This window comes from Anolis carolinensis, chromosome 1, assembly GCF_035594765.1.
Source record: "Anolis carolinensis isolate JA03-04 chromosome 1, rAnoCar3.1.pri, whole genome shotgun sequence".
Classification (NCBI taxonomy): domain Eukaryota; kingdom Metazoa; phylum Chordata; class Lepidosauria; order Squamata; family Dactyloidae; genus Anolis; species Anolis carolinensis.
This window is the reverse complement of record NC_085841.1, coordinates 341,634,970-341,659,855: the sequence shown is the minus strand read 5'-3', so window position 1 is coordinate 341,659,855 and position 24,886 is coordinate 341,634,970. Positions and strand designations below refer to the sequence as shown.

Sequence of the window (24,886 nt, the reverse complement as noted above, 5' to 3'; positions counted from 1 at the left end):
ACATGGAAGGATACAGATTGCCTTGTAAAACAGTAGTTGAAGAGCATCATGAAAAATTGGATAGCCAATCCCTTGGCTGCTCATCCCGTATATACGTGAGTATAAGTCGAGTTTCTCAGCCCTTTTGGGGGGCTGAAAAAACCCCATGGCATATACTTGAGTGAGGTCCTGGCCGGCTTATATTTAGGTCAGCTTGTACTCGAGTATATAGGTAATCAGAGTTGGACAGTCCTATTGTATTAAAGTCTTATAATTATCTTAAATTACAGTTTTATGTAAATATTCAAAAACTTTTAACCTACTGATGCCTTAATTAATGTAATTTTATTGATAACTATTTTTATTTTTATTTTTGAAATTTACTAGTAGCTGCTGTATTTCCCACCCTCATCTTATACTCAAGTCAATACGTTTTCCCAGTTTTTTGTGGGAAAATTAGGTGCCTTGCCTTTTATTCGGTTCGGCTTATACTCGAGTATATATGGTAATTCTTCCAAGAAAATGTTCCTAGACATATGTGGTGGTAAATGGGTCTGATGCCTAGCTAAATAGTAATATCTATTCTTTATTAGGCTAGTAAGACGTACACACCCTAAAATCTGGAAAACAAGGCAGTTTATTGGAGCACTGGATGGCTCTTCACTGGAGCAACTCCAGATATTGGGGTGTGATTCTCATAAACCATAGCCAGCATTGTCAATGGGGAAGAATAATGGGAACTCATCCAGGAACAAATGGAGAGCCACAATGTCCCCAGCTATGTTCTGGGGGGTGATACTTCTATCGCACATGTTCTCTTACTGTTATCTGGCACTAAAAATCTTTTCCGTTGTTGAGCAACCCAGGCCTAAGTTTCCAATTTTGTTTTTAATTCAAAGAATCTCAGATTGTTGGATCAATATAGCTAAAAGAACCACACATTGTTGTTTTCGCGTCTTCTGCATTTAAAACAGCTCTAGTTTAAAAAGCTTGTCAGTCAGAGGGTTTAAAGAGTCTCAGCAATTTGCATGTTCAGTGGCATAAACACCGTCATCTTGTAGGGGAGAACAAACCGTCATTTGAGCCCTGATTTTGAGGAGTACAAGAAGTAAACAAAAGACAGTTCCTCATTCAGTGGTTGTTGATGGGAAAAGATTTGTCCCTTTTCTCTAGTTGGTTGGCAAAAAGATAGATACATAAAATATTGCTCTTGTTTTGCTGTGCAGAAAGTTAAACTTTTAATCATGTTCCTGGTGCAGAGAAATACACAGCCCAAGCCGAGGAGGAACAAGAAAGAGAAAGAGACAGGGAGAGAGAGGTCTTTTCATGCTGAAAGAAGCTTTGATACATTATAAAAAATAGCAAGTGTGTTGACCAGCTGACAGACACATTTGCAGTGAATTCATTATTCATGGAGACTGAAGAAACAGGTGCTGGGGACAAGATGTTCTTTCAACAACAGCAAAATAATTGCCTGGGAAGAAATGCATCCTATTACATAGGATTGGGAGCAACAGGGAGGGGACAGTGGATTATTCTTTTTATGCCCCCAAACAAACTTCAGCAGGCATATGGATTATGGATTCCCTATTAAAGGACTCTTAGCTCATTTCGTTTGTGGGGTTTAAATTAAATCTGAATACATTTGCATGTTAATCAACAATCCTTAAGATTAAAAAATGAGGCTTTTGTATTGGGAGTCTGAATTTGCAAAGCAGGGAAATGTCACAAGATCAGAGATTCAGTTCTGGCTCTCCCGTTAGAAGAGCAGCAGGTGATGGAGAAGACCACTAGTGGAAACCCTGGAAAGCTGCAGGAATCACTGTGAACACTGTTTGGGAGAGACGTAATCTGCCCTGATTCCATGTTGAAGCATGACTGTTTTTAGAGGAAGCATTATTTCTTGTGTGCTAGAGAGGAAGTCTGCCTCTTCTTTAATGAATTCTTCCATCTTTGTTTGTATAACTACTTACTGTATATAATCATGTATAAATTGAGGACAGGAAGGCAAAATTATGGATTATGATATAATCTAGGAATAAGATGAGGTTCTTTTTAGCAGAGGATCTTCTTGGCAGAGGGTTGGACTGGATGGCCCGTGAGGTCTCTTCCAACTCTATGATTCTAAAGACTCAGGAGAGGCAAACATTCCTGGGAAGTAGATAGGTCATGTACTTCCCAAAGATGAGGGATCAGAAGAATGCTAACACATTTACCGCTACCACCAAAAGTGTGAGGTGGTTGTGGGTTTTGACAGAGCACACGTTAATAGAAGAGCCTCAGTCTGCTCCCCAGAAAGGGACTTCTACACATGGAAGTCAATAACACACACACAAAAAAATGCTTGCCTTGTGGCATGCTTGCTTCTGCTGCTGCTGCCACAACCCCAGTGCCTCCTAAAGTTTGAGATTATTGCATGCAGGAGGTTTTAGGATAGAGCGCAAACACAACAGTAAAGGAACTTGTGCGCATGTAAATCAATAAGCTCCGGGAGGGATGAGATAACAGTGGCAAGCATTCCCTGGGAATTAGACGAACCACCCACTTCTTCCTCACATACCAGCATCAAGTTATTGATTTTAATGTGCATAAGTCCCATTAATTTTTTAAAAAATCAGGCAAATTTTGAACATGTTTCTTGTTAATTGAAAAACTATGCATTGAGTATCATACTGCAAAGCTATCCTATGAATTACAACTACAAAAGTACTACTACTACTACTACTACTACCACGTTTCCCCGAAAATAAGAGTGTCTTATATTACTTTTTGCTCCCAAAGATGTGCTAGGTCTTATTTTCAGGGAATATCTTATTTACATGTACAATAATCTATGGTACATACATTTATCGATCCTGCATGGTCTGGTGTTCTGTTCGGTGGGCACGCTTCCAAACAAAAACTTTGCTACGTCTTACTTTCGGGGGAGGCCTTATATTTAGCAATTCAGCAAAACCTCCACTAGGCCTTATTTTCAGGAGTTGTCTTATTTTCGGGGAAACTGGATACTACTACTATTTGTATCTTTTATATCTCTGAAAAAGAGACCCAAGGCAGCTAATAATAACATCAATAAATATATAATTTAAAACCTAGAAAATGTGCAAACATTAAAGTCTCTGAAAATGTGTTGTACTTTTCTTATGTGTATTCTGAGGTTCTTCCAAAGAATAGTGTTGTTTTTTGTAATAACTATAATGTCACACTCTAAGGCTTTATTTCTCTCCTTAATCCTCATAACACCCTATGTGAATGAGAAAAAAATCTATAGTAATGCAGTTTACAGAGGAAGGTATAAACTCATATTCACATTTTTTTTTCTAAAATAGCCTGGCCTTATTTTTTTATTTAAAAAGTAAGTGGTTTATGGACTAGAAGGCCAAGGATACATGTGAGACAGAAAATGAAGGGGGAAAGTAAATAAAAAAGATCAAATGGTATCTTCCTAAATGCAAGGAAAATTCTATTTTTTTTTTTTTAGATCCGGAAGCAATAATAGACATAAATTGTGGATGAAAAAGTTTCTTAGATTTATTAATTAGCAAGCATAGTACATACCAAGCATGTCGCCCCCAATAATGTTGCTAGGAGCCCCGGAGAGCAGCGGGATGGGCCCCTTCTTCACAGTCACTTGATACACTGCACCTCGGCCGACAAAACCATGTTGAAGTTCCGACTTGCATTCTGACCTAGAGCATTTTTACAGGGCACTTGTTAACACCTTAAAATGTGCTGAAATCACATCACCCCTGGCTATATCACAGGTACTTATCTTATACCTGGCATGCTTAGGTCTGGCCCTACACCAGGATCGAACTCCCATTACCCTTCACGGTTGTTAATCACACCATTATATGTATCCTCCCTGCAATGTCCCAGGTGTGTTATCTTAAACATTTGGCAGGTAGACAGATTACACGAGTGAGCAAAAAGCATAATATTTGACAAATATGAAGAAATCTCTAAGCAGTTCAGGGAGACAGTGACAACATGGAGGAATAACTAGGCACCAGGCCACTATCTCCTTGAGATGACAAAGGTCTTCTGGCACTTACCAATACAGATGGTCAGTGAACAAGAAAATGGTGAGGTGTGAACAGGACATTGGTTTCCAATTGCAAGAGTGATCCTCCATTCCATTTAAAACATTCAGGTGTTTTATTTTGGCCCACTAGGGCTCCCAAGGTGATGTACACCAAATAAAAACAGTTAAACCTTAAATATATCAATAAAAAGATTCAAAACAATTTGAAAAAATTCCAGGATGCACAGTGGAATTTGATGTCCATTGTGCTCCCTGGAACTAAACTCCAGTAGATGCCAAGGGTCAACTATTAGAAATGCATTATCACAGAGAGGAAATGACATTTAGGATATTGCCTCATTTGCAGGATGTTTCGTTCTGTGATTTCTTTTTCAAGAGGAATCAAAATATTTTTAAGAGCTCTCACTGCCAAATTTTTGTTACATAATTCACAGGTTGAAACATGTTTCAAAGCATCATCTGTTGATCTGTAGCTTGGAAGTGACAGCATTTGCATTCACCCACCCTATAAAACTCAGTCTGTTCTTGGTTCTCTAATAGGAAAGAATAATATGACTGATGCACTTAAAAATGTAGATAAGGACCGTATTTTCGTAATGTTGTGAATTGTTTTCAGTTGTCTCTGGCTTAACTTCTTTAAAAACCAAACTTGAGTCTATAAACAGCTGAAAAGAAAAATAAACTGAAGTCTAAAAGAGGATATTAAATAACTCAGACAGAAAGAAAATAGTTTGTCTAATAAATCAAATATTTCTTTATACAAACCATGCTAGCCTATGATGAGAAGTGTCTACATTGCTGGATTTAGCTGTTTCTTCTCTGATTGTCAGCAATGTCTCTCCTTTTTTCTCTTTCTCTTTACTTGAGCCATCTTATGTTGTAGTCCAGATGCTCTTATTAAGACAGCATAAATCCATATAGAATCATAGAATAATTGTGTTGGAAGAGACCTCATGGGCCATCCAGTCCAACCCCCTGCCAAGAAGCAGGAAATCGAATTCAAAGCACCCCTGACAGATGGCCATCCAGCCTCTGCTTAAAAGCCTCCAAAGAAGGAGCCTCCACCACAGTCCGGGGGAGAGAGTTCCACTGCCAAACATCTCTCACAGTGAGGACGTTCGTCCTGATGTTCAGATGGAATCTCCTTTCCTGTAGTTTGAACTGTCATGAAGTGAACTCCATATTAACTGTTCAGCAGTTTGGAGAACACAATTAACTTAATGTGCAGTGAGATTTTCTTTCTGTTCTTAATTCTAACTTCTAAACAAATAAGTTATCAAATTTAAGGTCCAAAGATGTGGCTTCTCATCACTCTGGAATCTATTTATGGTAGAAAATGGGAAATAAATCTATTATTTTCTTCTCTGTTTCATCATTTACATCAGGGGTCCCCAAACTACGGCCCGGGGGCAATTTATCTGGTGGTGGTGGCGGCAGCGGCTCCCTCCTCCTCCACCAAGGAATGCGAATGCAGTGCATCTTTCCCTCCTTCCTTGCCCCGTGCATACCTTTTCCGCCACCGAGGAAGGTGTGCACAGGGTGAGGGAGGAGGGAAAGGCACCTTTCCCACCTCCTGCCTCGCACAGTGCACACCTTCCAAAGCTTTGCTTGTGTTTATAATGGTATTTTAATTATTATTTAATTAATAATTAATTATTCAGGGGTGCTTTGCTAGTGCTTTTGGTGCACAAAGGCAGATGGGGGTTGGACTAAATGGCCCAAAGGATCTCTTCCAACCCTCTTCATTATTTTTATTATGATTATGATTATTATTAACATTGAGGCTGTATTTGTTCCCATTTTGTTGTTTTTACTTCAAAATAAGATGTGTAGTGTGCATAGGAATTTGTTAATAGTTTTAAAACAAAAAACTATAGTCCAGCCCTCCAACGGTCTGAGGGACCCCTGTTTAAAAATTTGAGGACCCCTGATTTACATTAAAGAGTAAAGCAGTGAACATCTTCAAGAATGTACCTGGTGCCAATCGCTAGTGTAAGTGAATAATTGCCCCACTACGGTATCAGCCATGCTGCCATCTTAGTTGTTATTGGAAGCAGGATTTAGTCTTGTCATCTCCTAAAAATATTAATTATTTATCACAGTACTTAAGGATTTTAGTTTCATGACTGATGCCAGGTGTTAGTGTAATTGGACAATTGTCAGTCTTCATGACTGCTTACCAGGAGTCAGTTCTGCTCCTACCTTACTTCTTGCTTGACTCAAACAAGCAGCCCATCCACTCTATTAAATTATAGCACCATTTACCCTCTTTAACTGTCATGGATCTGTCCCTTGAAATCCCATGACTGGTAGTCTGGTGAGGCACTAGAGCTCTCTAGTGGTATAATTCTGTAGTGTGAATGGCCCCCAGGTTGGAGATGTCCTTGTCATCCAAATGCCACACAGATGCCTCTGTGGCCCCTTCTACACTGCCATATAAAATCCAGATTATCTGCTTTGAACTGGATTATATGGCAGTGTAGATTCAGATAATCCATTTCAAAGCAGATAATGTGGATCATCTACTTTGATAATCTGGATTATATGGCAGTGTAGAAGGGGCCTCTGATGACACGGAGACTTGAAGAATTCATTCATGCACCAGGTCAAAGTATCCAAGGTAGCCCTGCAAAAATCAGGTACCAATCTTGCCCAGAATATAATTGGTTTTTTTTGTAATTGAATATATTTTACTTTTTGAATTTATTTAATTTTGTACAATACTTAACAGTATTGATCGTACCATTAGACAGAGTGAGGGCATGAAAGGATAGCAAATTGTTAGTCAATAAAATTATTATTATTGTATTTTTACTGCCAGACAGAGGATGAGATCCCTATGGGATTTTCAGCCACAAATACAGTAGAGTCTCACTTATCCAACACTCGCTTATCCAACATTCTGGATTATCCAACGCATTTTTGTAGTCAATGTTTTCAATACATCATGATATTTTAGTGCTAAAGTCATAAATACAGTAATTACTACATAGCGTTACTGCATATTGAACTACTTTTTCTGTCAAATTTGTTGTATAACATGATGTTTTGGTGCTTAATTTGTAAAATCATAACCTAATTTGATGTTTAATAGGCTTTTCCTTAATCCCTCCTTATTATCCAACATATTCACTTATCCAACATTTGTCGGCCCGTTTATGTTGGATAAGTGAGACTCTACTATACTAAAATAGATTGGCTGTTATGCACCATGACTTGGATATGATGAGTACTCTTCACTTCCACTGTTCAGACAGCAACATTTCTTGGGATAGCTATGATGTGAATATAAAGTGCAAGACCCAACTGTCAATGTGTAATCAATATTAAAAACAGAATATAGGTCAGCAGTAGAGTACCTGTAATATGTGTAGAAATTAAGACATGGAAAAAATTGCTTAAAAATTAAAAATGATAAAAATTGTGTTTTTGAGCATTGAGAAACTCTGACAAGAAGAATCCTGAATTGGTAAGAATCTTCAAAGTTTGGTACTTTGTGCAAAATTCATGCATGCTTGATTTCCACAGGGTAAAAAATAATTTTAGGTACAGGAATTTATATTTCTGTGTAATGTCAAAGGCTTTCATGGCTGGAATCACTGGGTTGCTGTGAGTCCTTTGGGCTGTATGGCCATGTTTCAGAAGCTTTCTCTCCTGAAAGCTTCTGGAACATAGCCATACAACCCGAAAGACTCACAGCAACCTATTAATATTTCTGCATTGAAATGTTATTTTTCAGTTTGGAAAAGGGTTTCCCCACCTGCTAAACAACCAAATGTGAATTTTGCACATAAGAACCTAGACTTGCACATAGCCTTCAAAAACTCTATGGCTTTTGAAGACTTCTTTCTAGCAGGACATAACTTGCAGTCTCCACTCTGATAAATGAAAGCCATGAACTACCGTATATACTCATGTATATGCCAAGGTCATGTATAAGTCCAGGGCAGGTTTTGGGACCATAATCATGGATTTTGACCCCTACATAAAGGGAGGATCATTCTCTGGAGAGGGAAATTGTGGGTATTGAAGTCCAAAACACCTGGAGGGCCGAAGCTTGCCCATACCTGGGATACAGTATTTCTTTGTTTTCATCATCTGTTTTCTTCATGTTCAACTGTAAATCTTCCGTTGCACTTTCTGACCTAAGTATTCTCTAAACTCAAAGTCACAGATTTCCCTAAAATGGAAATAGTGAAAAGTGGAACCATAGTGCTATAACTGCAATGTGAATGGGCCCAGGTAGCAGGTAATGCTGAAAAATAAGTGCCCAGAACTTCACAGAGCCAAGCCACTCCTTAACCCTCCACTAGATGATCAATCTGAGGTGACCTGAAGCAGTTCCCTAAATTGCTGCAATTGCATTTGTCCCTGTACAGCATGACCTCACAACCGTTATGCTATGTCCTGGTTTTCTGCAGCTTAAAGGATTATGTGACTCAAAAAGCTCTCCTTTATTTGTCTGCTGTTGAAACTTTTGAGCTCAGTCAGCTAATTAGGCCATACTGGCAGTTGCAACAGTCTGCATCTCAAGTGGTTGTGAATAATGCTTGTGTGTTTGTGTGTGTACACCATCAAAGGAAGCCTCTCATCCTGTAGCAGGTATTAAGAAGTCCCTTGTCATCAGACAGAGGTGCTAGATGAAAGGGTCTTGTTAACATGTTTTCATGAAAGCGGTTGCTTGTTTCACTTCAGAGGAGTCCAAAAGACTTCTCTTCCAGCCTGACCTTTTCCCACTGTGCTGCCCTCGAGGTGTGTGTATGTGTGAGGTAAGCACCGCTTGTCTGCAGTTATGTGCATCATATATTAATACAGAAATAAAAAAGACTCTCTCCAAAGTAGGGATTTCTGTAACCAACAACAGCTACTCTGGAAAATTAATTTTAGTGTAGTGCATTGCATCGGACAGTGTCCGAAATGTTTTCAGTCTTGCTTAGGTAGACTGATGTCTGGGTTTGGCAAGGTATTTTCATAGCCTTTAATGCTGTGGGGTTTTTTTAATGATGATACCATGTAAACCAGCTTTTGTGTGCAAATGGCAAACTAAAGCCACAAAGCAAACCTTCACCCTGATTCTGTTCTGGTGAAGCTTTGTTATGAGCTAGGACTACTATTTGGAGGACTACTCCAACTCCATCTAGACTAGCCCTTTTCCCTGTCCCTCTCCTATTATTGCCATGTAGTGTCTAGAGGCAGTTGAGGATTGTTGCCAGCTGAGTTCTGAAATCTGACGCATAACCATAGCGGAGATGACACTCTTGTCATGAGCTGTCACATGGCTGGTGACAGTCTTCGATTGCACCTTGCCTTCTATAGAGTCACATTGTGAGTGCCAGGACAAAGTCTGCAGTGGAAAAAAGACTTCTTCTATTTTCAGAGACATTCTGCAAGAGGGAATAAAATAGGAAATTAACATTTAAATGAAATTTAAATGAGCAATTCTCCCTTGTGGGAGATCTGCTGGTTTTAAGTGATGAATAAATTGTCTGGTTTTAAGAGATAAATTATTTAATATATTTTTAGCCTTTTAAAATTATCACTTTTGTTTATTATCTAAAGGGATTTTGTTGCATGCTAGGATATAGGGCATAATATAAATATTTTAATTAGTAAATAAATGCACACATTCTTACTATAGAGTAATAGGATATTCTTGTCCACACAGACTTAATTTTTGACACAATTAATCCTCAATCATATTTTGTTGTGTATCTTCAAGTGGTTTCCAACTTAGGCAACCCTATCATAGGATTTTCTTGGCAAGATTTGTTCAGAGAGGGTTTGCCTTTTACTTTCTCTGAGGCTGAAAGGATATGACACATGCAAGGTCATCAGCACGTTACCATGGCTGAGTGTTGATTCAAACCCAGGTCTCCAGAGTCAGAGTCCAATGCCCAAGCTTCTGCAGCACACTAGCTCACATAACTTATTAGTCTCATCTTTACTTGCTCCTTTGTTATAAAGTACCTTTCCTCTAGTGAGCTCAGTGAAATATATGTAGTTTTCCTTCCCACTTTGATCCTCACAAAAACCCTCTACAAGGGATTGATTGAGATGGCTACCCCAAAATCATCACCACCAGGGGGAGGTTGCAAATGGATTCTCTCTTGTCCTGATTTATTCTGTCCACTGTACTATTTCGACTTCTGAACAATTGCTGCTGTTCTGTTGTTGTTTTTGTTGTGTGTCTTTAAGTTGTTTCTGACTCATGTCAATCCTATGGTAAAGCTGTCAAAGGGGTTTTCCTGGCAAGATTTCTTCAGAAAAAAAATGCCATTGCCTTCCTCTGAGGCTTAAGTTCTTTGTGGTTTCTGTGGTTGGATCTTCACTGCCATGCAAGGCAGTTTCAGAATGCAGATTAACTGCATTGAACTGGATTATATGAATCTACACTGGCATACAATTGAGTTCAATGCTGTTAGTCTGCATTCTGAAACGGCATTATATGACAGTGTAGATGTGGCCTGTGACTCACACAGATCGGTCATATTCACCTGTGCAGTGCATCTCTTGATGCAATTTGCTATCCACCTAAATCCTCAATTCCTTTCATCCACTACCACAGTCACCAATTAGACATATTGAGCATCTTATTGACTTCTGACTTTTGGCTTGACCTTCCTGTTTCACCATCTTGCCTTTGGTACCTTAGATCAGGTTGGTTTTTATGTGCATCTTGGACTTGTCTTTATGGACTTTGACACTTGTTTTGCCCTTAGTTCAGTGGTGTCAAACTTTTGACCCTCCAGGTGTTTTGGTATTCAGCTCCAGGAATTCCTGCCCATTAGACAAGCAGGCTAGGGCTTCTAGGAGTTGGAGGCCCAAACATCTGGAGGACCACACATTGACACTTCTTCCTTAGCTGATGTTTCACCAAATGTGTTTCCATTGCCATGTAGGGAGTCAAGTCCTGGTCTCCAAAAGTCCTGGTTGAACACTCAAACTACTATACTACACAGGCTCAACCCTCAACAGTTACTTGTGTGTGTTTGAACTTGTTTGCAAGTCCATGACTATTATCTTGCCCCCCCTCCTTTTTTTGTTAATTTCAATGTAATTAAGATTCAGTGTGACATAATGCTGAGAGTGTTAGTTCCATGTCCAAGGTAAGCCGGGCTCAAATTCTCATTCAGCCACAAAGCTCACTAGATAATCTTAGAATCATAGAATCATAGAATAGTAGAGTTGGAAGAGACCTCATGGGCCATCCAGTCCAACCCCCTGCCAAGAAGCAGGACCCCCTGCCAAGAAGCAGGAAACTAGTCACAATCTTAAACTAGTCACAATCTCTCTCTCTCTCTCCCCCCCCCCCCCCCCGCCCCTTCCTGATGACAGACCTGTTCTATCTAATTAATTTTTTAGCTTCAGAAATATAAAGAAGCAGGTTTATACTGAGTCATACCTTTGGTCCTTCCAATTCTGGTGGGCAGTTGCAGTATTAAAGAGTTTTAGGCATGGCTTTTGTCCTAGTCCTACCTGGAGACCCATAGAAATCCCAATACAAAGATTAATTAGATCCAACTGCGTTTAGCTTCCAAAATCAAAACAAGATTCTTGGTGTTTAGAAGGGATGTTGTGGATAAAATTAGAAATGAAGAGAAGTGCACAGTGGGCTGTGGTTTGTTTTCGAGATCCCCTGTAGATACCAAAATCCATGGACACTCAAGTACCATTATATGCAAAAGTACAGTAAAATTGTTTCCTTATATAAAGTGGCAAAATCAGTGGTTGCTTTTTGGAAAAGTGTTGTAATATTTTCAAGTTGTGAATGTTTAGATCTGTGGGTGCAGAATCCACATGTATGGAGGACCAACTGTACATGTTTCTCTGAATGCCTTGGAGGGACAGCAGAACAAATTCAGGAATTCTGCGGTTTATCATTTAATGACACTCAGAGCTCTCTGACTGAGAACTCAAATACTGGTACCTCTCTGTGAAGTGCAAAATACCTCTCCCAGAAGAGATTGTCATGACAGTTAAAGTGGAATATACATTAATTGTGCTGCATGAAAGTTCAGATGCCATGAACCTACCACTGATTCTAAAAGCTGTCAAGGCACTTGCATGAATTTATTGATAGTGAGAACTACTCTATTTCCTTCATGCCACACAGAGGACTTTAAGTATTCTTTATTGTCAAACTGAAAAATTATCGAGGAACGGGGAGGATGGGGGGAATTCCTGCTGTGCACTTTTTGGTCTTCACTCTTCTGCCAACAAATAGGTCTAAAAGGAAACAGTTGATCAATGCTAGCTTTTTTCATTTTAAATGGATACTGTAGGTCTTTCTACACCTCTTTATTAGAGATTTAAAGCCTTCCTAGGGGTATAATTTGGCAGTTTAAGACATCCATGGGCGGTTTGTTAATTTGATACAGAAACTTCTGCTTTGCCTGTAATGGAATTCCCCAGTTGTTTGTGCCTGTGGTTTAACAAGTTAACTCCGAGATTTCAGGAGATTTAATTATCACTTTAGGCTTGTAGAAATGAATGAATTAAAATTACCCTGTAAAGTAATTACATTATTCTTTTCTCCCTTCCATCTGTCCATAAGAAGCTGTTTAACAATAGCAGGGATGATTTTTATTGCCACCCTGATTTAGTTTTCCTAACCTTTTCAGATATGGAAACAGATTGTATGCCATAATATTAATCTTTCCTTCAATAAAAAGTTTGTACTTGCGTTATCACCAAAAGACATAGAAATTGGCTTAAATCCAGCTGTTAGTCCAAATAAGAACAGACCTCCTGAATCCAGTGGAACTTCATAAACCATCATCTATGTAAACAACATTGTTCCGAGGATCTGTTCCACTTGGATATAATTTGGGGCATAATTTATTCCATTGGTTTTTTTTTATCACAAAGAAATATATTGTCAAAAGTCTTCCATGGATCACACAGAAATTATAGAAAGATGGGATGTCCTTCCACTTTTTCTCCACATGAGATAGATGGAAGTCCACAATAGCTGAGTTTACGCATTACAGTACATTTCTCATGGGATCATTTGTGATTTTTTTCTCTGTAGCAATGTATAAATATTTATGAACATAGGATATATGAAATATATCCTAAAAATATATCTGGAGACATGCAGGATCTTTCTGTGTTTGCTTATTGTTGTTGTTGTTGTTGTTGTTGTTATTAATAATAATTTCATTGTCTTATACTTTTAAATTAAATGCTAAATAGGTTTTTAAAAATTTATTGGCATTTTAAAAACTTTGAGGAAGAGAAATATCAACCTCGATTTTAATTCTACACTTTTTAAAAGGCTTGATTGTGAACCGGAGCTGGTAATTTTGTTCCTGTTTTTTCATAGAAATAGTTTGTGCATGTACCTCTCTGAAATTCTGTAAAACAATTATGAAAAATTATGGGAAAACATAAACACATTCCACATTTCTGACCTTCTGATGCACATCTGTTTAGTGGTTTATATTCATCCCTTGGTTATCATTCGTGGAAATCGTTGCTTTATTGTAAACTATATTAGTTCTCCTTATTGCTGGTATGTGGTGAAGATTTCTCAATACAGCCTTGTGTTTGGATGTGGAGTGGGAGAGAGGGATTTGGATAGAGGAATTGTTTACTCAAGCCATGGATTAGTATGACATAACTGGGTTTCCCTCTGTTTGTTCTGTAGGAAATGATACGGAACAGTGAAATCTGCTGTCACATGCTGTCTTCTCTCTAGTGCCCTTCTCATCTTCCCAAAGCAATGGCTTTCCTTTTATGCTCACAGGTCACAGTCAGAGAAAGTGAGATTCTTTCATCATTAAACCACGAATAAAGGCGGCATTAACTGGTGACTAGAGACGGACTTGTTACTGCTTTTAGAGTAATTGCAATATCAAAATGATGGCTACAGGTCACAGATTCATGAGCAACACTGAAAAGGTGCAGAGTAATTTCAGTTAAATCTCAGTAAGCATAGCAAAGAAACAAGAATAACACCAGAAAAGGATATAGAGATGAGGGTCACCATATTGATCTGTTCCAGCAAAAACAACAAAAATTCTTGTGGTATTGTAAAACAAATTTCATTTGGCATTAGTTACAATGGATTCTAGGTCATTTGATCAAATGTGTCCAGTTGAGTAAGCTGTAATTCATGAAGGCTAATACTAAGTGAGATGTGTAGATCTTTAAGGTGTCACAAGAGTCTTGTTGAACATCCATTGAAGGATTACATTCATATACAGATAGTTAACCTGAAATCTTATCTTTTTGGATGACAACAGTCACATGGTTTGGAAGGAAATGTGCTTTGAACTTACATTCATTCTGTGTTTTGTTGGATGTATTCCATACTTTAGAATTTAGCTTTAATATGCGTACAGTTTATACATAATCCAGTCTAGAATTTACTGAAACCATTATAACTGTCTTGTTCCATTTCTAGGCTATGAAATTATCTTTAAATTTTCATCTTCTGTGACATTTGTTTAACCTTTCTGAGAGTTAAAATCATCTTGATACTGAATGGGATGGATGAATGTTATGTTTGAGAGATATGAAGATGGTGCTAGAAGCTTTGTTGACATGGTGAGCATTGTAGAATTAATGCTGCTTGACACTACTTTAACTGCCATGGTTCAGTGCTATTGAATCCTGGGATTTTTAGTTTGTTAAGACAGCAGCACGCTTTGGCAGAGAAGGCTAAAGTCTTTGTAAAACACCACCCGTCACAATACCATAGCATTGAGCCATGGCACTTAACGTTGTGCCAAACTACATTAATTGTACAGCATAGGTGCACCATGACTATTTTAAAAGTTAACCAAGGTCAAAAATGTAGCATTTCTGTGAAATTCATAATGATTTTCTGTAAGTCCTGTATCTATCTACTCCCATGTCTCTCTTAAAACGTTATGATGTGTTCCAGTCATACTTCAGAACATCAAGATTTGTTCTTAAAGCTTTTCTTCCTTCTTCTTTCCTTCCACTGCTTCCATAGTCATGCATTTTGTGTAAATAGGATGCTTTCCTACTGCTATATTGGGTCTGTGCAGAACAAAAATGCATTTGGTGATATTTGGCCAGGCTGTGGCGCAGGCTGGAAAGCAAGCCAGCTGCAACAAACCACTCTGACCAAGAGGTCATGAGTTCGAGGCCAGCCCGTGCCTGCGTCTTGTCTCTGTCTCTGTTCTATGTTATGGCATTGAATGTTTGCCTTTATGTGTGCAATGTGATCCGCCCTGAGTCCCCTTCGGGGTGAGAAGGGCGGAATATAAATGCTGTAAATAAATACATAAATATTTTGAAACAGCTACAGACACAAAGGGCAAATTCATATATGCATAAGCAAGGCCTTCAAAATTTTCACTTTTGAATTATAACTTGTGGAGTTCTTAGCTTAAAAAAATATATATTTTTGTCAACAACAGCTCCCATGGTGCTTCAACTGACTGGGAGATATTGACAACTATGCATAAAAAGCATTTCTTCATGGTCTACTTTATTACTGACCCAGTTTTTACTTTGCTTTTTTTTTTTTTTTTTTGGAGAAAGTCTGTTTTGCAGTTAAGAATGCTCTGGTGTTGGAAATCAGCTAGAAGTCCCCTTTGGGTTTCCACTCTCCAAGTCTCATTTGATCGAGTGGCAGAGTTGGAGTGGGAATGCTGAATAATTGATGGCACAATTCCGGCATAACCACCTCTGAGTATTCCTTGCCCAAGAAAACACTGAAATTCATGGAGTCATCTTAAATCTTCAGGCGATTTGAAGGCGCATATACACATGATACATAAATAATGTGTCTGTGAAGGGTTTGTTTTCTTTCCCCTTCCTTTGCATTTGCATTGGAGATAAATGGTGCGAACTGAGGTAGAACCAGACAGCTCTCTAAATTTACATGGCTGACAGCAAAAAAGAGATTTGTGAGCTACAGACATATGGATGGGAACTTAGCCAAAGATGTTTCCATGTATCTCGAATGAAACAAGTGCAAGTTCTCCAATTAATTCAAGTTAAGGAACTTTCTTCTGGCAGAAACTTTTAAATATTGCAATACTGTCACCTTCAGGTTTTTCTGCTTGTTTTATCCAGCTTTGAGGCCTGGGAAACTTTTAAATTATGTTTCAGAGGAGAGAAGGAAGGCTGTTTAGGTTCCTGTTGGCATCAAAGCATCAATTTGTCTGTCAGCCTATGTTTTTGCAAGCTACATGCCTGCAGTCCTCTTTTGCACAATCATGAAAGACCTGAAGGAAGATCAATCACAAGAGCCATTGCTATCTACAACCCATCTTTCCCATATTAAACTAATTTTTTTAATTGATTTGTATACTGCCTTTCTCCTGATAGGGGACTTAAGGGGACTTTCAAGCTTAGTACTACCAAAACCCTGATGATCAGCTAGAATGTTAAAACCCTTGTAATTTAAAATCTTACAAAATTGTTTTTAAAACCCAATTAGAAAGATAAAAATACAACATAGAGATCCATTAGAGAAGCTCTTCTGCACTATCAATCAGTGCCCAAATGCCAGGTTAGATAAAATATTTCTTACTTGCAGGCAAAAGGTCTCACTTCCTATGAGAAGGAAGTCCATACCTTGAAAGCAGGCATTGGGAAAGTCCTCATCAGGCAAACCTCTGATAATGAGCAGACCATGAGCATGCTTTCCTATGCATTAATAGGCATTGATCAATACAATGCTAAAATATGGTGTGCTACTACTAGATGCAGTTGAGAGTATGAGTTTAGATACTGGTTGAACAGCTGGGGGAGGAACCTCTTTTAGCCTGAGACCTGGATTCAGTTCTAGAAGACTTCTTGGGAACCATATTGCAATGGTACATGCAGCAAACCAATAACCAACCCTTAGGAGAGACATTTAAACCTTTTTGAATGGGTTCAGTGCATGGTCTAGAAAACACATACAAAAGCTGGGAAATCATCCAATGATGATCGCATGGGGGAAGAGACATGGTTGTCTGGAGAAGCTGAAAGGACCAAATGTGGTCCCACGGTTGGATCTGCGGCCTTCTCATCAGGATTACATCCAGACTCTTAACTGTTGCTCCAGATGTAGAAGACCATAACACATGGTTGGGAATGAAAAGTGTTGTTAAAGACATCTGAAGGGCATTACGTCAGAAGAGCCTGCTTTAGAGAACCAAAACAGAAAGGGCAATTTGAAATTAGTTAGTTTCCCTAAACCATAAGTAAAGGCACCATTTGCCTAGCATCAAACTCCACAGATATCAGTGGAAACATGTGCTTTCCATTATCGTCTCATGGCTACTTGAAAAAGGAGCTCAGAGACCAAGACTTGTTCAGAACATGGTAAACCATAATTTGGTAATTGTGTTAGAATATGAGTTTTCACAATAAGCTGTCTAATATGTGAGAGCACTATAGTGTAAAAGCAGAAACTCATGGCTCTAGATTAGATACTGTGGAAATAAAAGGAAAAAGTACTGAAAAAGCCATGATCTTGTACAAGTTCATGACTTCTTAACACTATATTTACACATTCGGGCCAGCATACAAAACTGGAGTTTCATTTATAAGAAAGATGAGGAATTGATGATTGGTATTTTGTATACTTTCAGCAAATCAAATGCAGCTAAGTAGTTTCAACAGTAGACACCACTAATTAAATTCATGTTTAATTCTGGGGAGAATTGCCATATGTCGAGCTTTTCTCAATTTCACTTGACAGCTTTTCCATCCTTCAAATTTTTCAGATTCTGAATATAATAGCTCATGTGCAATGGCTCTTCTTTGCTTGGTAGGAATTTATTTGGGCTCTACCTGATTCTGCTGCCTGTCTGATTCTGTGGCCTAGAGTAAAACCAGTTGTGGAAAGAACCTTGTTTTTGGAAGTCTTTCAGTAAACAGAGAGTGGGGTGTGTGACAGACTAGTAACATTAGTCCTTTTTGTCATTTTGGAATTCAAATTGTATTTAGTTCATTTATTGGTAGCACATTTTATGTAAAGAGCTAGCATGGTGTTGTATTTTAAGTGTTGGAATATGAAGCTGGAGACCAGGGTTAAAATCCCTACTCAGCCATGGAAGTCAACTGGGTGGCCCGCCACACTCTCTGGGTGGGCAAATCCTATTCTCTCGGCCTCAGAGAAAGCCAAGACCAAAGCCCACTGTGAAAAAATCTTGCCAAGAAAACCCAATGAGTGGATCACTTTAAGCCAGAAGTGATTTGAAGGCACACCACAACATTTTATTTACCATATTTCTGGTAGTAAACTCACAGCAAGATAATGATATAAAATAATGGCATGTTCTCTGAAGGGCATAATATACGGCTTTAAAAGGTATGTGAAAGAAAGAGGAAAATAAATCACTTGTAAAAATAATGTTTCTCTGTGAAGCAGTATATATGTCCACATTTGAAAAATAAGCAATGGGGCACAGAAGCAGGCATCCATTCCATATCTCCAGCAGTTGCGAAGTGCTACTCTGCTGTCTCCCTGCTTTTCCACCCCTTAGAATCACTGTCTCATTTCCATTTTTGAAGATGTTCAATGCATGGAAATCCTTTGGTCCTGTATCTGAGAATATGTTTCTTACACATTTCTTATATAATTGTGATAATTGTGTATATGGAGGAAATCCAGCTAGTGCATCCCAGTAGCCTCTTTTTGAAAATGTCCAGAGAAAGAGACCCCATTGCCTATCTGAGTATTTGGTTTCATGGTTGAATAGCTCTGTTAAGAATTACCGTCAGTCAAAACCTGCCTTCCTGTGACTTAAAACCATTAAACCTGGTCCTACTCTCTGGAGCAGCTGTTTTCTCTGTGACAGCCTTTGAAATATTTAAAGAGTATGATCAGACATTTCTCAGACTTCTCTTCACCAGGCTGAACATGTCCAATTTCCTCGAGCTTTTCTCATATGCTTTGGCCTCCATATCTCTTATCATCCCTATTACCTTTCTTTGAATCAGCTTGAACCTATATCTTTCCTAAAAATGAGGTGCCCAGAACTGAACACAGAATTCCAAATGAGGTCTGATTGGTTTGAAATATAGTGGGGTTATTATTTCCCTTGTCTTGGAAACTGTAGTCCTATTAATAAAGTAGTGTGTCATTGAAAAGAGCATCTGGAGTAGTTGGTCTATTTAGCAACCAGTAGAACAACTTGTTTGGAGTGTTTATTATTGAACCATTCCAACCCATTTGGAACCACATAGACACCACTATGGATCACCTGCTGCTTGTAAAAATCAGAGGAGGTTCTCAACAATAAAATTCTAATAGAACCAGGTATTTTGATGGCTACCAGTAGAACAGTGAGTTCCTTGAAAAACTGCAGTGGTGCTAAATGTTGCCCATTCTTGCCTTAAAAGCTAAGCAGTTTATTATAGCATAAGTTGTTGCTGCCTAGATCCTTTCCTCAATCAGAAGGTATATCTCATATGTCCATTTAAAGAAAAGCTGAGGAAATACTGCAAACGTTGGAGCCAAAACAAAACAATGGCTTTTAATGAAGGTAATCAGTTTTGGCACTTAACGATGGTTTGAATTGTCTCCTTTTTTGTTCTTGTTTTTCAGATGAAAGAATCTGTTCACCACCATTTATGGAGTTGACAAGTGCATGTGGAGGAGATACCTTGGAGCAAATAGAAAAGAATGGAATTGCATTCCCATTCAGTATGTCATTTGGCTTTATGTGCTATCTGTTAGGGAACTCTTGGAATTCTCCAATAAGAGAAGCAAGAGGGTGAAAGGGGGAAGAAAACCCCTAAGTTCGCACCAAAACAAAAGTTGTGCTCGAAAAGTGTTCCTAGTAGAATGTAGGAATGTATTGTACTTGCTTAATTTGAGAAGTGATGGCCAGAGAATGTCTTAAATTGGGGAGGAAGAAAAATTTTAAACTGGATTGTTTGCAAATTTGCTTGCATGCTAAGCTTGTTTCAATCAGCTGATAATGAACAATTTGATTTGATAGAATAAATTCACAAGCAAATGTTAAGTACAGTGTTTGAGTTCTAATGCAGTTCATCGTGTATTTGCTTGGGTGGGAGATGGAAGTTCCCCAAAAAACTTTTCTTAACATTGTGCCAACAATATTATTATAATATTTATATCATATAGTATGATATTCATATCATCAAATTAATTTCGTATTGGTATGGTAGAATCATAGAATTTGGAAGAGTCCACATGGGCTATCTAGTCCAACCCCCTGCCACGCAGGAAAAGCGCAACCAAAGTAGCCATTTCATGCAATTTCTCTTAAATAACCACGTTGCTAAACTACTGAATTATAAATCATGTCTTGCAATGATAGGAAACACTGGCACCTTCAGATTATAAAAACATCTCTATTGGAGCAGCCTAATGATTCATGTTGCCCAGCATCCTTCTTGCCAAAGTGGCTAACCAGATGCCTCCATTAATCATGCAGCTGATACATGTTCTCAGAATGACTTGAAAAACAAATGCATCATAAAAATACAACACATTACAATACAGGTTGAGTATCTCTTATCCAAAATTATTGGGATGAGAAGTATTTTGAATACCTGTATTTGCATATACGTACATAATGAAATATCTTGGAAATTAGAGCCAAATCTAAACACAAAATTTGTTCATGTTTCATGGACACCTTATATGTATAGCCCAGAAGTAAATTTTTACACAATGTGTTTGATAATTTTGTGCACAAAACAAAGTGTGTGTACATTGAACCATGAGAAAGCAACAGTGTCAATATGTCAGCCATCCATGTGAACAATGTCAGATTTTGGAGGATTTGGGAAGTCTGGATAAAATATGCTCAACTTGTATAATACAATGCCAGAACAAAACTAATTAATGAAATCACAGAACACCACTATAAATAAAAAAGCTAAAGACATCACAATAAATATCACCTGGTTTTCTCCTTTCACACTACTCTATTAATAGCACTGTGGTTCAACATTAAGGGCCATGTCTGCATCTTCTGATATCTTGAGTTTTATAGTGTGATGAAACTTACAGCTCTCTGTCTTGGAATTCTAAATATCTCTCCCTAAACTGCCCATGTAGGATTCTATAGGATGTCGCCATCACAGTTAAATTTAATCATAGTGCTATTATGTGATGTAAAGGGCACAAATGAAAAGTTTCTGGCAAAGCTCATTTCTACCACTAAGAAAGCCATTATTCCTAATGATTACCCAACTCTCTTCACTGTGTAGAGACACATGAAGGAGAGCTCCTGAAGTTTCTAAGATTTAGGTACTTATAGGATGAGGCAGCCCTTTAGGTCACTTGGTCCCAGTCCATTCGTTGTATTAAAAACTGAGGCAAAAAAGAAAAATCTCTGGAAGCCAATAGACCTGACAAAGCACTGAGATAATATAGTCAAGTCATCCAGTTCTAGTTCCAGCCTTGTTCTGGACTAACATCACTTTTGGAAACATTTCAAAGATACTCCAATTATAATGCTTTGTAGATTGGATATTGAGTTTTTAAATGGGCTGTTAGGTGCCTTGTATCCTATTATTGAGATAAAGGTGTGATATATTAAATACCAAAACATATAATTTGCCCAAATTAAGCCCATCTGATAAGATCATAGGTAGCATATTAGCCAAAGCTGATAAAAATACTTTAATCTATAGAGGTCACTTAAGCCTCTGATGACAGACCTCAATCAATAAGGATTGAAAATATAATCCCATGTAGATCAGGCTGAATATTCACCCTGTGTCAATATTCACAGTGTTAACAGGGCAGTTTAATAACTAAATTAGAAACTGTTCATTAGGAATAATAGTGAACTGTGCTTTGCATCTGCTCTTTTCCTTTTACTTACAATGTGTCTTTCATTTCCCCCCTGCAGTTTGTAAAACAAGAGTCGCCCATGGAACCAATTCTCATGAGGTGAGTATCTACATAAAGCTCCATCTACTGCTTGATTCTTTTTAAAAAATGCCATGGGTAGCTGTGTTTGCTGAAGAATTCTGGAATCGTGGTCCAGTTTTTTTAAGTTCTTGAAGTTGGGAATCAGAACAAAAATGTTGGGTGGACAAATAATGAATGTTCTTTCTTTTTACATCTCATATTTAATTAGAAATCATTGATAACCTCATATGACTGTTTCTTGGTGTCACAGTTATAGTCATTTTTTATTATGAAGATCAGATCAATGGAGACCTACTCATTAAGGTCTATGTAAAGACTAGTTCATGAAATGCCATTAGGTTATTCTCCAACATAACATTGAAAGTTTGTAATTCGCATTAAGTGTAAACACTGTAGAGGTTTCCTTCCCAACTTTGTTCCAGATAGATAATACTAGCCAGTTACTTAAAGCAGAAGTGGGCATATGGCCCTGCATCTGTTATAGGATTGCAGCTCTCACTAGGCCTAGTCAGCATAGCCAGTGGTGAAGAATGATAAACACTGCTGTCCAACAACCAGTAGCTGTTCAACAGCCAAATGTAGCGAGCTTCAGAAGGTTGCTGCACCTGGCTCTCCAATAGCCACAGAATATTTGTTGGGATGACCACAGTGGCTCAATGGTAAGTCTGTGGAGTAGTGAATATCCAGCTGTAGTATAGTTTCACATGTAGAAAAGATCAGCCCCAAGACCCTGTGTCTCATTGTGAACCAGTTCTGCCAACCTTGGAAGTATATTAGAAACCTTGAGAGTTGCCATGGTAGCTTGGAATACCTATTATAGCAGACGTTGTTGTTGTCAACTCCAATTTATGGTGACCTATTGTGGTGTTTTCATGGTGAGATTTGTTTAGAAGAGGTTTGCCATTGTCCTCCTCCATTGCTGAAAATGTGTGACTGACCCAAGGTCACCTTGAGAGTTTCTATGGTTGATAAATACCCACTAATGGAATAATAACAATGTATTAGATATCATTAAACATTGTATTGTGTACAATAAATGAATATAAGTGTCAGATAAGTGGTTACAGAATCACAATCAAACTTTTGGAAACATTTCAAAGATACTCCAATTATAATGCACAGTATGATGAATGGTAATTGCATGCACTATGTAGTAAACTTTCTTGTTTATTGTCTTGATTCTTTGTAAAGGATGAGTAGGTTTCTATGGCTGAACAGGGATACTACACCATACTGACTCTCAAACATTATTGATATATGAACATCTATGTTAATAGTCTTTTTTTACAGGCATGTGGGTAATATGATGGCATATGTCCATATGTATGTGTGTATCTGAACTAGAGATGAAAATTACTGTGTTTGCATCCATTTCATGTGCACTGCTGCTGACTCTGTTGATGTAATACCAATGTATGAAATAACCATGTTTGAATTACAAGTCCTCATTGAAAAAGTACATGTGTATGACTGTTTCCCCCTTTTTCAGATGGCTATCATATTCAACCAGGAAGGCCTGAAGGCCATTCAGCCACCATGTGTAATTCAAAGCTTCATCAACCATAACGCTGTGTTATACAAAGTCTTTGTAATCGGAGAGTCATACACTGTGGTGAAGAGACCATCAGTTAAGAACTTCTCAGCAGGCGTTTCAGGTAAGCTTGGAGGTTGGTGGTAACATGTGAGCGTGAATAGGAGAGAAATCTCTGACACATTCCTAAATGCCCAACCTTGTGCCAGCCATTTCTCAAGAAGGCACCTGAGTGGAATCCTTGCAGAGAGCCATCTGTATGCCTAAAGCTCTGTGAAATGAAGCATGAATGCCACAATGCCATTAGATGAGAACTAGAATAGGCCACCTCAAGCTTTCTTTTTAAAAAGAGGTGCAAAAAGTTTGGCCTTCCATGTATTTTAAAGTTCAGCTCCCAGAGTCCCAAATGTGAAGGCCAGCAATCAAGAATTATAAGAATCATAGTCATAAGACATTAGGAAGGTCAAAGATCCCTTAGCCTGGTTCTTAAATAAACAAAAAAAAAACCCCAAAACAATGAACAATCAGAACAGGAGAAAAAGTAGCTGCTGTGACTACAAATTCTTATATGGACCAATCTCATCTCGCAGTTCCATAACTATTTTAGAAGCAGCAACTCTGTTGTTACTGTGATTATTATGGTCCTGCATTACCATAGGATTTTTTACCCACTTTGAGAACTCTTGCATCCTTTTCAGTTATCTGGCCCACAATTTGAGAACAATTATTTAAATAGCTACTAAAATTAAAAATATCTATTTTTTGCCACCTGGACTCTTTCCTTCTATGATTTAGAATAATGTGTGTTTTGAAATGAATGGAATTCTTAGATGAAATAGATTATATGACACCCCCTTTACATTCTGATTTACAGTGTTGTGACTAAGAAACAAGTCACTTAAACTTTTCAGTGGGTTTGTTTACTTTTTCTTCACTCCCAGCAAATGTAATCATAACACTTCCTGTGTCTGCCTTATATTACACTCAACTCTCTTTTGTGCTGGGTCTCTGCTGAATAAACTATGCTGTTTCTGTGTGCAGGTGTTTTATGGCTTTTTAACCCAAGAATCAATGTTTTAGTATCCAATTGTAGGATGAATTAACGATGCCTACATGCAAACGTCTTAAATTCCCAAACCAAATACAAATCACGCTTCTTAATAGAAGTCATAATGACAAAAAATGAGAATTGATAGAGCACTTAAACCAGGGGTCCTCAAACTTTTAAAGCAAAGGGCCGGTCTACAATCCTTCAGACTGTTGAGGGGCCGAATTATCATTTGGAAAAAAAAATACAAACAAATTCCTATGCACACTGCACATGTCTTATTTGTAGTGCAAAGCAACAACAACAACAACAACAACAATGAAAGAACAATACAATATTTAAAAATGAAAACAATCTTAACCAACATAAACCTATCAGGACTTCAATGGAAAGTATGGGCCTGCTACTGGCCAATGAGATAGTCAAGTTAATTAGGATTGTTGTTTGTTGTTG

The 24,886-nt window shown here is 38.1% G+C and overlaps 1 protein-coding gene across 1 annotated transcript in view; it reads left to right on the top strand.

Moving 5' to 3' along the window:
* itpk1 (inositol-tetrakisphosphate 1-kinase) overlaps positions 1–24,886 on the top strand; it is a 173,603-nt gene that overhangs the window by 131,821 nt on the left and 16,896 nt on the right. The window contains exons 5-7 of the mRNA XM_003214341.4: positions 19,548–19,646; positions 21,832–21,872; positions 23,344–23,509. Coding sequence (XP_003214389.1) covers positions 19,548–19,646; positions 21,832–21,872; positions 23,344–23,509 — 306 coding nt within the window. The remainder of the gene's footprint in view (positions 1–19,547; positions 19,647–21,831; positions 21,873–23,343; positions 23,510–24,886) is intronic.